At 35.0% G+C, this 14376-nt stretch overlaps 2 protein-coding genes across 3 annotated transcripts; both read left to right on the forward strand.

The window, feature by feature from the left end:
• Positions 1 to 494: 494 nt before the first annotated feature.
• Positions 495 to 9796, forward strand: LOC110726492 (protein IQ-DOMAIN 31-like). Of its 2 annotated transcripts, none has more exons than XM_021905970.1 (7): positions 495 to 728; positions 3913 to 4027; positions 5475 to 5780; positions 6111 to 6311; positions 7058 to 7132; positions 7838 to 8891; positions 9406 to 9796. In XM_021905970.1, the coding sequence occupies exons 2-7, from the start codon at positions 3944 to 3946 to the stop codon at positions 9435 to 9437; spliced, it is 1752 nt and encodes a 583-aa protein (XP_021761662.1). In that variant the 5' UTR covers positions 495 to 728; positions 3913 to 3943; the 3' UTR covers positions 9438 to 9796. The 2 variants fall into 2 exon arrangements, with proteins under 2 accessions (XP_021761662.1, XP_021761663.1); XM_021905971.1 differs by lacking the exon at positions 495 to 728 and adding an exon at positions 808 to 894.
• Positions 9797 to 11105: 1309 nt separating this feature from the next.
• Positions 11106 to 13862, forward strand: LOC110726493. The gene is made up of 6 exons (XM_021905972.1): positions 11106 to 11337; positions 11522 to 11627; positions 12363 to 12723; positions 12809 to 13274; positions 13388 to 13443; positions 13563 to 13862. The coding sequence occupies exons 1-6, from the start codon at positions 11295 to 11297 to the stop codon at positions 13605 to 13607; spliced, it is 1077 nt and encodes a 358-aa protein (XP_021761664.1). The 5' UTR covers positions 11106 to 11294; the 3' UTR covers positions 13608 to 13862.
• Positions 13863 to 14376: the final 514 nt, after the last annotated feature.

A 14376-nucleotide genomic window follows, 5' to 3' on the forward strand; every position in this document is an offset into this window, starting at 1 on the left:
CATAATTAGAGTTTATCTTATTTTAGTGAAAATAAGGTGAATAAAATAGACCCTTATTAGATTTTAATTAAACTTGATATAGTTACAAAAATTGAATTTTAATAACCGTTATTAATTATATAATTTAATTATATATGAACTTATTTTTTTTGACACGATGTATATGAACTTATTAACTCCTATTAGACTCGCTTAAATTTATATGGAGTATTTTACTTTATAATTTTTTTTTACATATTAACAAGGTATTAATAGTTGAAGGTATACAATTGATAATTGAAAAAAAATACTCCTATGTTTTATACGGAGTACTCGTATTAAAATAGAGGAAGTAAATATGGAGTAATAAAACCTGGAGGGCAAAATTGTCAATTTTGTTTTAAAGCCAAAGAATCCCCACACTCCCTTATATCTGAAGCAAACTTCATAATTGTCAGTTCCAATAAATAAACTTCTCCAACTCCAAATCACAGCCGTTAATTTTCATCACAGTATCAAATGACCTCCATGGAACGGCTGAATCCAACGAGCTTACGTCATATTACCATGAACCCGCCCATACCATATTAGACCCTCTTTCATTGCCATTAATATTTATTTATTTTGTCTGCAAGACAAAAAAAAAAAAAAATTAAAAAATTAAAAATTTTGGAGGGTATATTTCAGTGTTTCAGTACAGAGTAGCAGTAGTAATGATCTGCTACATCACCTTCGCTTAAACTCCCAAGGTCTGTTTTCATGGTTTATTTTCTCTCTCCTCTATTTTTAATTCTTTTTATTTTTTGCTAAAGCATGTAAATTTTTTGAAAAGATTGGATTTTTTTTTGTTTTTCAGTTTAGTTTATTGTGGGTGTTTTGCTAGATTTTGTGGGTTTTGGTATCTGCATTTGTTTGGTAAGTTATAGATCTGAATGTGAGTAATTGCTAAGTAAAGTTAATTAAGTGTTTTAAATTATGGAAACTGTAGGTTTTGTTCATATTTACATTTATTTGCTTGCTTTAAGGTAATTTGTTGAATGTCGGTGCTTACTCGTAAGTAGATCTTTACTTTGGTTTTGTTACTGGGTTATTGTTTTTGGTTGGTAATGTTTGTATTTTATTTTTTTGATGGTTTTAGGTTTTGTTGGTTGTTAGGGAATATTGGGGGGAAGTTAGAAAAGGGTTTGAAAAAATGGAAATTTTTTGAAAATTTTATTTTGGGAAATTGGGAAATAGAGAGTTTTGTTTGTTTGAGGTAATTATATTGTGCATAATAGTTGAATAGGTCACCATTGTATTTTTTTTTGAAGGATGTTGCTGCATTTCAGGGAGATTATGTTTAACCTAGTTGTTATAAAGCCAATGGCTCTATGCTTGATAGTGAATTAGTGATCTGATATTCCGTGGGCATACAACTAGTTTAATTTAGCATTGGTGAAGCGTAACGTTGTTTAATTGTACTTGATTGGGATATGAAGTTTTTACGCATTATGGATTATGGAGTATGTTATTTTTGGATTCTGTATAAGAGGTTTCGGATGGATTGGGTATGTACAAGTCTTGGTGACCTTCCATTATGGATATTGATTGGCTATGGCTGAAGAAGCATTATGATTACTACCAATTTTATTGGGTTTTGAATGTCTCCACATTATGTTTGGGGTGCTTGAGGGCTAGATCAACATAGGATGAGTACACCATATAGTGGCTGGTTGAGTAATTTGCTAGACTTGTATGCACAGCCAAGGGTTTCTAGATTTTCTTTTTCGACTAGGGATATAATCCTTTTTGTTATTTGCTTTACGGTAATGTAGATATTGAACTTGATTTGCGAGAGACATATAGTTGTGTATCGAGTGATTTTGGTGAAGACAACTCATGTCATCCCAAGCTTAAAAGGATTTCCAGTTTGTTAATTCCAAGCCTTTCTTCCTTGGTAGAGAAAGGAGGTTGAATAGGAAAGAGAGGCAAATGTTAATATTCATTTCATTGAAAAAGATCATCTAGGAAAATCAAAGGAGCATATAGTTGCTAAATGCATAGAGAGGCAAGAATGTACGTCTATTACACAGTATATAATGGCACTCTAATGGTTCTTTTGTATGACAAGAACAACCCAATATATATCTCGCTGACAGGTCAGATATACACAACCTTACTTCTAACCAGTAAAGGGCAATTAGAGAGACTACTAAAGGGCTGTTCCAGAGGATGTTATGGTTATTTTATTTTATTTATTTTTCGTACATATAGACACTGTGCTTAGTATGACGGCGCATAATTATGAGGAGGGAAGTTCAAACTTAAGGAAGATGACTAGTGAATAAGGATCTTTACAGAAACCTGATTCAATAAGGGCTTATCTTCAGGGGATGGGTGATGCCATAATGTTGAGTTTTCTGGTTGGAGCTAACTTTAGATGCTTTGGTATGATTGATTTTCTTTGCCATATAATACATGGAGACCCCTTTAGAAGCAAGTTGCTATGTGTGCATGAGCAACATTGGGTTCACAATTTGTCCTTTTTCTCGTTGTTAGTGTTGACTTTCGTACTTCCAAATTTTCTCTGATGGTTAACTGGTTAAAACCTTACGGAGTTATTGAAGAAAATTGATGGTGGAGTATTGAAGAATTTGATGGTTGAGATACTCTTGTAGTTGGTCCTATAAAGATCATGTTTATTGCATTGAAGATTTGTGTCTGAGAGTAGTTATATTTTGAGAAGCCTACAATATAGGTACTTGGATACTTATTCATTTTGCTTAAATAGTTAACTTCGATGATAAATGAAAGTTAAGTTGAAAGACAAGGACTTTTGGTTAGGATAGGTAATTGCATTATTTTAAGATGCCATATTGTTGAGTTTTCTACTTGGAGAACTAAGTTGAAAGATAAGGACTTTTGCTCAAATAGTTAACTTCGAACCTTAAGGTTGTTTTTTTTCCCTTGGTTAGAAGCACGCATAACTTTTCGCTGTTTTTATTGTGTTTGTATAGTTGGTTGTTATGCTCTTTCAGGTAGCTCTCTCTTGTTGGATAATCCATTTTGTGCGTAGAGCTACCTTTCAGTAAGCTTTAGTAGCGCTGATTTTCTATCATGTTCAAATGACAGGTCATACCTACAAATATTACTTTACCATCTCTTAGGATATGCAGAACTGGGTTTGTGACCCTTAGCATATGCAAGCATTTGTTACTTGTTGTGCAATTAGGGACTTATGGTATCAGTGCCTTTGATCATGAACATTAAAGTCGAAAAGGGATAAATGTAGAGCCCTTTCACCTCTTTCTAGAAAATTACTTTAACTATTTTGTCTACTGATTCTGAGCTTCAATCAGTTCAATGCTTGGCTTATGTAGTGAAAGTGAAATGATCATAGTGGTTTGTCCAATGAGAGGTATATTCAGTTAAGGTCTTTTTCTATGAAACTATGGACATGCTGACATCAATGGATAAATGTAGAGCCCTTTCACCTCTTTCTAGAAAATTACTTTAACTATTTTGTCTACTGATTCTGAGCTTCAATCAGTTCAATGCTTGGCTTATGTTGTGAAAGTGAAATGATCATAGTGGTTTGTCCAATGAGAGGTATATTCAGTTAAGGTCTTTTTCTATGAAACTACGTGACATGCTGACATCAATGGACATACAGCTGTTCGTGTAGGATTTTATATTCAATTTAATCACGCTGCTTCTATTATCCCCTGTGGGTGTTCATCAAACTTTCACAATTAACTGCCATATATCATTCTTTTTTCATTTAGTTGGCTCTATTTGCTCTTTGCCTCTTGTTATTATGCTCTGAAGTGATATCTTGTGCTGAAGGTTTTGTTAACTGCCATATATCATTCTTTTTTTTTTTTTGCATTTGCTTAGCTCTATTTGCTCGTTGCCTCTAGTTATTATGCGCTGAAGTGATATCTTGTGCTGAAGGTTTTGTTAAGTCAAATTTGGCCTCTCAACAATGGGGAAGTCACCTGGAAAGTGGATAAAGACTGTAATTTTTGGGAAGAAACCATCCAAATCCAATTTTGCCAAGGGTAAAGAGGTACATGCTGAAGACTTACTTGGTTATTACTCTGCTCCCTTAGATGTTAAACTTTTTCTATATAACTACTATTACGTACTATTAGTGCTTCAATGTAACTTCTGCAAATCTGTCTGGTATGCTAAAGCTAGGTACATTGCATGTTTTTCACCTATGTTTTCATACTTTTCTGTCTTACTGTGTGATTAACTTAGATATTTGTTCTTTTGGCTCTCTGGTACCATGTGCGTGGAAACTAGAGAAGCTAAAAGTAGTGCCTACATCATCAAGATGCACCCTTCATCTTTATTGGTGTTTTAGGATCTATAAACCTATTAGAACTTTTCGAGATCTAGGTGATTGTCTAGTTAAATATGTTCCTTTTCTTGTCTAGGAGATATTATGCTTGTTTCTAAAAAGTATTTCCATTCCTTTTGTATCCTAATACATCTTAACTCTGAGTAGAAGCTTTTCTTTTTCCTCTATAACACTTAATTCAATGCTCCAATGTGCTCTAATATGCTTGCATGAAGTTTTGTATCATATTTTTTTTTCTTCCTTTTTTTGGATATTGTAAACAGAATATTAGAATAGGATGTTCAGATCTGATACTCTGGTCTCTTAATATATAAATAGAATTAAGTGGGATTTGTCACATTTGTGTTTCTGACTAATGGAATAGAGTATATAGTGTGTTATTGTGTGTAGGTGGAGATCGCTGTCTCTTCTCCGCAGATTATTTTCTTTCAATCTGATAGTCTTCATGTATTCTGCTCATTGACGCTGTAAAAATTTTCCACCTCAATATTCTACACAAAAAATAATAACTTATGTCATAGATTCATTGGATAATTACTTTGGCTTGGGCTGCATGTACTTGGAACCTTGTTTATTGTTTAGACCTCAGGTTCTTTTTTTTTTGAAATTTAGGTGGGAAGAAGTCAAATGATTTTTCTTATAAAGTCCTTGGTGATAAAACACACCATCACATATAATTCATCCGTTCTTTTTTTAATTGCACTGTTGGGGTTTTCACGCTTGCCAATGTAAATTACATAAAATTAGTATCTTTCATTATACTTTAGTAAAAATTATAAAGAGTTGATATATTTGAAAGTATAAATCGAGATGAATCTAACAAGACCCCATATGACTTTTATTCCCTAACATATAAATCACAAAAGATGGTGCATGTGAATAGTGCAAATCTCAATTCTCAAATGTTGCAATTAAAAAAGAACAGAGGACGCATAACTTTAACACAATATAGAGTTTCAGAATCTTGTATGGTTTGTCCTACATTAATGTTATATATATAGTTTTATAATTAATTTTTGCGGATTGCATCAATGAAGCACTGAAGCACACTAGTGATTGTCAAACGTAGTTTAGGATAAGCCTATTCTTACTTTTTTTATTTATTTGTTTTTTCACATTGTAATTAATATTTTTTTTTAATTGTGCTAAGAAATCCACCAACGAGAAAGAGGTGCATGTTCGTGTTAGGGCTCCTGAAACTGAATCAACTGATAACGATGTTAATCCTCCAGAGGTATCAAGTGCTGCTATAGATGCAGTTCATGTGGATGACCAAACTTTTAGGTCAGAGTACAAGGAGTCTTCTCTTGTCCAGCCAGATGGGGATATGCCAGTATCTGGAGATCAATGCACTGATCCAAAACAAACAGAGGAAACAGATATGTTAACTGACGATGAGAGAATAGAGTTAGAAATGGCTGCAACTAAGACGCAGGCTGCTTTTAGGGGTTATCTGGTAAGTTCTGCATCTGTAGTGACATGATATATAAGAATATTATGTTCATACTTATACAAACTTTTTTCTATGTATTCATACTATCAGCTATTAGATAATGATATAGAAAATAATACTGTAATAATAACTTTATAGTTATTAAGGGCTATATGGTTCGGTATTTGGTCTGGGTAACAGGCTAATTGCTAGATGTTCTGGCTGATTGATTAAGTTTTCTGTTGGCATGTGTTTGTGTGTGTGCATATGTCTCGGTCTATTTCCATGGCATATCAACTGTGCTTAATTTACTGGTACTTGATAATTTTTTCTAATTTGAGCATATTTGTGAAGGCTCGACGTGCATTCAAGGCCCTGAAAGGCATTATAAGGCTTCAGGCTCTTATTCGTGGACATTTGGTGAGGAGACAAGCTGTTTCAACCTTGTATTGCATTATAGGCGTTGTCAAGCTGCAAGCGCTTGTTCGTGGGTCAAAAATTAGGTGTTCTGATGCTGGCCTTGAAGTCCAGAAAGTCTGTATAGTGAAGCCTCTGGTAATTCCCTAAATGGTTATATAAGGAGTTTCTTTTTCTGGATACTTTATCTGAAGCTGTTAAAGAGGGAATCTTTGTATGAATTCACCTGTGGAAATTGCTTGATTTTGCATGCTTTTTTGAGGTCAAAGTCTTGTGAAATTTCAAATATATAAATATATGGGGATCACCAATAGTACTAAAAATGGGTAGGGGCAAGGTTTTTGGACTATGTTGGTAATTAATGATTGGTTTAAAAAATTTAGCATGCTTTCGCTGCTAATCTTGCCTTCTCATTGTTCTCTACTGATTCACACCTCTTGTGAATATTTTTTATATGCGGAGTGAGTTTGTTGCATCCTTCAGGGCACTGGCACTAATTTTTAATTATCATTTGGTTGTGATTTATTTTCTAGTCATGTATTGTTGTAGTAGATTCGTCAGGGGCAAGTCCAGTAGCATTTGATAGCTGATACCAAATATTTCAGTTTAAGATTGCATTCAGAGGGGCACTTGCATCTGGAACCATCTTAGTACCACCATCTTGAAGTGTTGGCCCCATTCTAATTTTGATCTGCTTAAAATGTAAAAAAGGACTTCGAAATTTGTCCTAAGTTCTATTGGTTGCTTTTACTCCTCTAGTTATTGTAAACTTTCTACTTAGACAAACAGTTTGAGCCAAGTATTTTATGGGTGTGTGATCTATAGGCAGCCTAGTAAAATCTGGCTTTTGTTGCTACTTTCCTACTAATACTGCTAATTTTCAGGATGGCAAAGTTGGTGTTCATGGAGACGTGTCTGCTTGCACCACAAGCTTGTCAGTGAATGCATTTACAAAAAAAGTAAGCTTGGCCATATTCTAATTGTATTACTGTTATGACGTACCAATATATATACTCATGAAATTTTGTATAAGAAAGATATATTAGTACCTTCTAATTGGATGAACTAACGAGAAATGGGCAAATCACATTGTCTAAAACTGGAATTTTTGTCCAACCCTTATTCTCACATAAAGTTCTTCTCAGTCAAATGCATGTATCAATGTAAGAAAGGTACAATGTGGAGGTGGGGGAGGGTCCTTGTCCTGAACACTTAGTTGACGACTAGTAATATAAATTTGACCTTGAATGGCTAAAAGTTTGCTAGTTTCTTTCCTTGAATAGATTGAACTGTTTCTGTGTGATTTTTAGGTTCAACTTAAAGAGTACACATCTGACCACTTATGCTCTACATTTCTTAATCCTGGTGTATAGACCAAGTGGCTTTTACAGAAATGTATTAAATGATTGTATTAAGTACATGCTGCATAATGAATTCTATCTTGTGATGATAAATTTGTGAAATTACACAAAATTGAGATTTTTTTTTTATTTTTTTTTTTTATTTTTTTTTTTGGACTTTGGAGGAAATCACAAATTTGAGATACTATTGTTAGCGTTGTTGAAGGTGAAATCTACAAAAATTCATGGAATAGGTCTTTTTAGATTAACTGCTACCAAAATCATTGGTTTTGTTTTTTCTTATTTTTACTGTTGTTCATACAGCTTCTAGCTCCATCACCTGCAGTGATGCCTCTGCGAGTCCAATATGATGTGACAGATTCAAATTCAGTCCAGAATTGGTTGGAAAGATGGTCAATATCCTGCCCATGGAAACCAGTCTCTCCCCCTAAGAAAGTCACTAACTCTAAGGTCCAGAAAAAGCAAGGGAACTCACTGGTCATTGATGGGGATACAGGTAGGCCTAAGCGCAGTGTTCGCAAGGTTCCTTCCCTTTATGATAATGTGTCAGGGCAGCCCACCTCTGAAGTAGAGAAACCACGGCGAAATCTTAAGAAAGTTGTAAGCCAGCCAGCAGAGTCTGTACAAGATAATCCGCAGTATGAGCTTGAGAAGGTTAAACGTAGCCTTAGAAAAGTTCACAACCCTGTGTCTGAAAGCCCTGGTCAGCCTCAGACTGAGGTAATTGAGAAGCCAGTTCAAAGCCAAGGGAAAGTAACTGCATCCATTGTACAGGAGGTTTCGGCTCCAAATGAGGTCATTGTTGTTCAGAATACCAAAGAAGAAACCAACATGACTGTTAAGGAAGAGCCTATTGTTTATTCTAAGCCAGATGAAGAGGAGACAACTGAGGAGCCTTTAGAGACAAGTCAGTCTGCTGAATTCTCAAACGATGATGGAGCCCTGGTCAAATCAGAGTCTTTTGAGAATGACAAGGATGAAAATACTCCTGTGCCAAATGGTGTCTTGAAAACTAAGGAAGATTCTGCATCAAACGAAAACCAGAAATCCGGTAGGAGGGCTTCTTTTCCAGCAAAACAGGAGCATATGGAGGATGGCTTGCAGAATACTCCGAAGCTTCCTAGCTATATGCAGGCAACCCAATCTGCCAAGGCAAAGTTAAGAGCACAGGGATCCCCTAAAATTGTACAAGATGAAGCTGAGAAAAACAATGTGACCCGGCGTCATTCACTCCCATCTGCACCAAATGGAAAAGTCAGCTCAGTGTCACCAAGGACACAGAAACCGCTTCAAGGTAGTGGTGGAAAGAGTGGAAACAAAACTGAGAAATCTTTGTTATCTTCTAGAGATGGAAGTGGTAAGCCTTTTGAACTTTTACAAATTTTCTTTGTGTTGGGGTCTTTGATTATGTTTTTCCTATGTAGTGAGATTCTCCTGATAACAATTTCTAAGTTGCTTGGGGAGCCTGGTTATCTGTTATTGTTCCTTAGCACTCTAAAATCCAGACACTCAAATGATATCAGGTTGGTCTGTGGGGTATTTTTAAAATATTAAATGGCTTGTTTGGCCTAGGAAGCTAAATCAAGGGCACTGTAGTGAAGCTTTAGTGTCTTTCCTTTTGCAAATTAAAGTTTGTACACTGGCAGTACCACAATTTTAGAGTAAAGTTTTTAAGAGTTCTTCGTTCTGCACCATTCTCTTTTAGATATTCAAAGTATGTGTGTTTTTGTTTGGTGCCATGACTCAAGGTCAAAGTATCCGTGTTTGGCTGGTTATTTACCAATTTTCAACCATCTGCATTTAAATTCCTAGAAGCATAAAGCATGTGCATTGGTGTCAGTTTTGTAACTACCACTTGTTCCGTATTTCAGCGAAGTCTGGCCAAGCACAGTGGCGAAGGTGATGGCATTGCAGACATGACTCAGGTTCAATCATGGTCAAGGTTAAAGTTTCTTTGCAGTTTGTGATGTGGCCCTTAGTTATGTTGTTATTTAGGTTAAGAACTTACTGGACTTGCTAATATATTTGGTGTGGATACCATAGCAGCTTTCTTGTGTAAGTTGGGTGCCTTTTGAGTGAATGTAAATTGCAGGCTTCACTGTTTTCATTCTGCCGAAGTAAATTTAGCTTTATGAACTATGTTGTCTTGTCTCATTGTGGAATATGCGGGATTAAGGTTGTGTATAGTCTATACTCTATCGAGTTCGTTCTTGCTCCATATACTTTTTTTCTAGTTTGTTCATTCTGATTGTTTGTGGTTCATTGTGCTTGAGATGAAATCTAGAGTTGTATGAAACCAAAAGCCGGCAAAGGCTGTAGTTGCATTTTCGCCTACGTATGGTCATTACATGAAACAGCAAACTGTGTGTCCTCATCATCACTTTATACGTCCAAATAATCTGTAAGCAGGTTTACATCTCTTGGAACAATTTATCATCCCGTTCTTTTGGTGTAAAATTTATTTTCATTGTTAAAAAAAAAAAATTTAAAAAAAAATAATTCACGTTTGCGTTGGCAAATTCAATACAATTGTTTTTCATGTGCTCACAATTCATACTCTTTGCTCAACTTCCCCATTCCCAAAAAAAAAACCTATCCCATTCCAAGCACATCTACCCCTATTTGCAAATTGCAAGTATATAGGAAGGATTTCATTTATTAAAAATCACATGGAATTTGGTGTATTTTTATATAAATTGTCACGTTTAAATTTTCTAAACCACCACTAACCATCGCCACCTAGACAATAATGAAATTCATGGATAATACCATCTATAAATGTTTTTAAGAATGTAGAAAGTTTAGGTGTGCTATTAGTGATGATCAATTGATCATAGTTGTGGTCGATGATTATTAGGGAAAATATTAAAAGGATAAACGACAAAAAATAACAAGATGATGTCAAATAAGTTTTGATAAATAAATTCTCTCATTTAAAATCTACAAACTTGGGTATTGTCTGGTTGAACCCTTGTATTTAATTTTCATAGGCAATCAAATTTTCCACGAATTTTGATTTGGTAATGTTGTTCAGTTGACATTATACAATAACAATAGAGGAAATCACAACAAAACATGAGAATTTATTTACCCACTCTACCCTTTTTCGTTCACAATTTCCATGGTTTACAAATTTCCACATGACAACCAAACATATATTTCTAATTCCTAAGAATTTGTTAAGGGAAATAATTTCCCATATATTAGAATTTCCTATGGGAATTTATTTCCTATGTTAACTAAATGAAGCCTTGATACGATACATAATTTGATCCAAATCGATTCATAAATACATTCGTATTTTGTGGCAAGCAACATTACAACAGATTACAGAAACAAGTACCATGTTCACTCTTTCCCCATAAATTAAGGATTTTCTAAATTTGAATTTCAAATCCAAACAAAAAAAAAAAAGGAAGAAGAGGAGCGTCAAAAAAGAATTAGAAAAGAAATTGGGTCCCGCCAAAAATCCAACCGTTTAGCATCATTAACTTCCTTCAATTTTCAGCTTCCAATCCAATCATCACATAACACGTCAGCAACAACATCAGAAATCCTTTTATTTTCGTTTCATTAATTAATTATTAATTAAACTGTATAACGTTTAAGATTTAAAAATTTTAAAAAAAAGTGAGAAATTTTCCCGCTCAAGTGAGATAAATAAACTGAGGAAGTTTCTCTTTCTCTCCCACTCTCTTATAACTTCTCTCTCTAAAATCTCTCCCTCTTCTTTCTCTCTCTAAAAAAATCCTCTGCAATTATGGAAGAACCCCTCAAAATTCAACAATCTTCTGCTTCTGCTGGTAAGTTTTTATCAATTTTTTCGAGTTCGATTTCGAGAATTCTTTATTTTTTTTTATCCGGCGTTTTAAATTCATTTTCGTTACCACTATTTATTACCGTCTACCAAACAAGTCGGGGAACGTTGTTTCCAAAGATAAAATCTGATTTTGTTTTGTTTCATTTTATGGAATTTCGGGAAAGCAGCAAAATCGAAGCTTAGGTATCCGCTTCGTTCGGCTTCGAAATCGAAGGATCAAACTAACAAATCCCCTGAAATTGCTAATAATTCTTCCTCTGCTGCTTCCAAGAGGTAATCTTTACACTTTAAAATTCATATAATTGGGTAATTTTACATAAAATTGATTGAAATTCAAGTTCAAATTTGATTTAATCACTCATTTACATAAAATTAAATTTTGGTTTTTGAATATATGTGTGTTGTTGATAAGGAATTATCTTCTAAGAACTGGTCAATGATTGTTACGGTGTGATTAGTTGTGTAGTTGCTGGCTATTATCTTCTATGAATTGGTAATTTTATTGTATCAGAATTTATTTCATTTACAGCTGTTCTTTCTGAATTTGTCATGCCAAATTTAGAATTAATTATAATACATATGCATTTTATCATGTCAATATGTCATGTTTCATTGTTTCATGTACAATATTTTCGTGTCGCCATTTGATTTGTGTAAATAGGTTGCTTAGTTGTGTTTTGTTGATCACACAATTCCGTTAAATGTAACAATGACCGCGTCATTTGGGCCTAAATAGGATTGTTCGAAATAGGGTTACCTTAAAGTGTGTTGTTTAGGTATACCCGAGTGCATAATAGAGGTTTTGTTATTATTTTGGAATTTGGGTCAGTCCAAATACTAGCAGTACTATGATTCTCTTTTGAAATTCTATGCTGTATAGTAAATAACATCATGGGACTTGTTGTCAAAATGCTGATGAATTTTGTTGAAAATTCGCCATAATTGAGAAAAAGAAATGCTTTGGGTGTTTTAATATATTTTTCCTGATTGGTATGATGTCTTCTTTAGAGGGAGGAATCCAAATACGAGCAAAAGCGTGAGTGTTCTTGAGCTTTCCGGCAAGAACACGGAGAAAGCTGCCAAGCCGCCGAGAAGGCTGTCAATTCCTGCAAAGTCATCTGTGAGCCCTCGGCAAAAAGCTGCTAGCAACATTACTCCAATATCAGAAGCTAGGTCCAAGAGATTTGGTAATGGACCAGAAAGATGTGTGACGCCGCTGTCTGATGTTTCTAGATCATCAACCCGTAGGAAATTTAATATCCTGTCATCTGCATCATATTGGCTGTCACAAATCAAGCTCTCAGAGTCTGCTGCTAAACACTCGATTTCACTCGCCTTCTTCAAGCTTGCCCTCGAGGCAGGATGTGAGGTATTACATCTTATGAGTTACAGATGCAGTTGATATTGTGATTGGTGACTGGATTACTTTTTCTGATTTATATGTTCTTGTTCAGCCTATGCAGCGTCTGCGTGAGGAGCTAAAATCTTATGTGCAGAGGCACAACCTGGCCGAACTTGGAGAGACTATCAGAAGCTTATTTGAGGGCTATGAAATCGCAGAAACCTTTGAACAATTGCAAGAATCTGTGACCTGCTCTCACGTGCCAGAAGATGCAACTACTGTCTCTGGTGAGGATGCTCAGAGCAACTCTTCAACAGCGGCAACCAAAAAGCTCAAACCAAAATCTCTAAACACTGATACTCAAGCTTCCTCAGCTAAAGCTTCTTCCAAAAAGGAAAATGTTCCAAGCATTGTTACAGTAATTAAGACTCGAGCATCAAACCGTGACCCTGCTAAGCCAAAATTAGTCACTGAAAGCGAGGGAAATAATATTAAGAAGAAAGTCCAAAAGCCAGGCAAGCAAGAGTTAAATGGAGAGAAAATCATGAAGCAGGATGAAAAACCAGTCTCTGAAGAAGGTACATTACATCATTCTAGCAAATGCTATACGACGTGTAATCTTGTGTTATACTCAATATAACTGCATTCCAATGGACTTAGAGCTTAATATTGTGGTTCGTTTGCATTCCAGTCACAGCCAACGCATTGGACATGGAAGAAACACTAGAGGGAAACAAAGAAAACATGGTATCAATACTTTGTCTAAACCTTTTTCCCATCACATAAAGCTAGCATTTTGTTTATTCTCTTGCTGTACATAGAAAATTACAAATTCGATCTCTTTACATTTTCCTTGAATTATGCAGGATGCTCCACATATGGGAGAGGTAAGCGCGACAGAAGTAAATTAGGCGTAATCAGCACCAAGAATGCTGAATATATGGTCTTATAAGATGCAGTATTTGATGCTGTTAGTATTGGTTTGTCTTCATAGTTTTTAGTGGAGGGCTTTCCTGTTTGTAGAAATGTTTAAACAAGCAGTTGTGGTGCAAGATACTCTTTTTCTTCTCCCATTTATTTGTATTTTTTCTCAGGTGGGCGTGAATCTTTGCAAATTTGTCTCTTATCATACAGTGATATGTTAATACTAGTAGTATTTTATCTTATCATTGGTCTTCCCTGCCCTAAAAGGCTGTAGCTGATAACTAGTATGTGTTTGATCAGATGACTCTACATGAGTGAAGTATTGACTGCTGCCTTTCAAGGGGAATGGGGCAATCGTCAAGGGACGGAGGGGTTAGTTATTAGCTTCGATTTTGTGGTGTTGCTCATCTAGGGTGGTTTTGTTTTTCTATTATTCTTTTATACTTCATACAAAGGATTTTTTGTGTTGGTCATGTCGTGTTGTGCCATGGGCCAGCCTGACTATATGCTCAAGCTCAATGCATAAAGCATATAAGGTGTCAAGTAATAGAGAGTGTAAAAAGATGTATATTGTGGCATGTAAGATTATAAAATGAGTCAAAATGAAAAGTGTTAAGAGATCTGTAATTTTGTAGTATTTCCTTTGTCTTGAGTTACTTGCATCTGAAATCATCTCAAATTATCATAGCACTTCTATACAAGCCATGAAACCTTGAAATTTTTTTATGATTAGTTCTCACCTAATTCTATTTTTTT

This window comes from Chenopodium quinoa, unplaced genomic scaffold (assembly GCF_001683475.1).
Source record: "Chenopodium quinoa cultivar QQ74 unplaced genomic scaffold, ASM168347v1, whole genome shotgun sequence".
NCBI classification, from domain to species: Eukaryota; Viridiplantae; Streptophyta; class Magnoliopsida; order Caryophyllales; family Amaranthaceae; genus Chenopodium; species Chenopodium quinoa.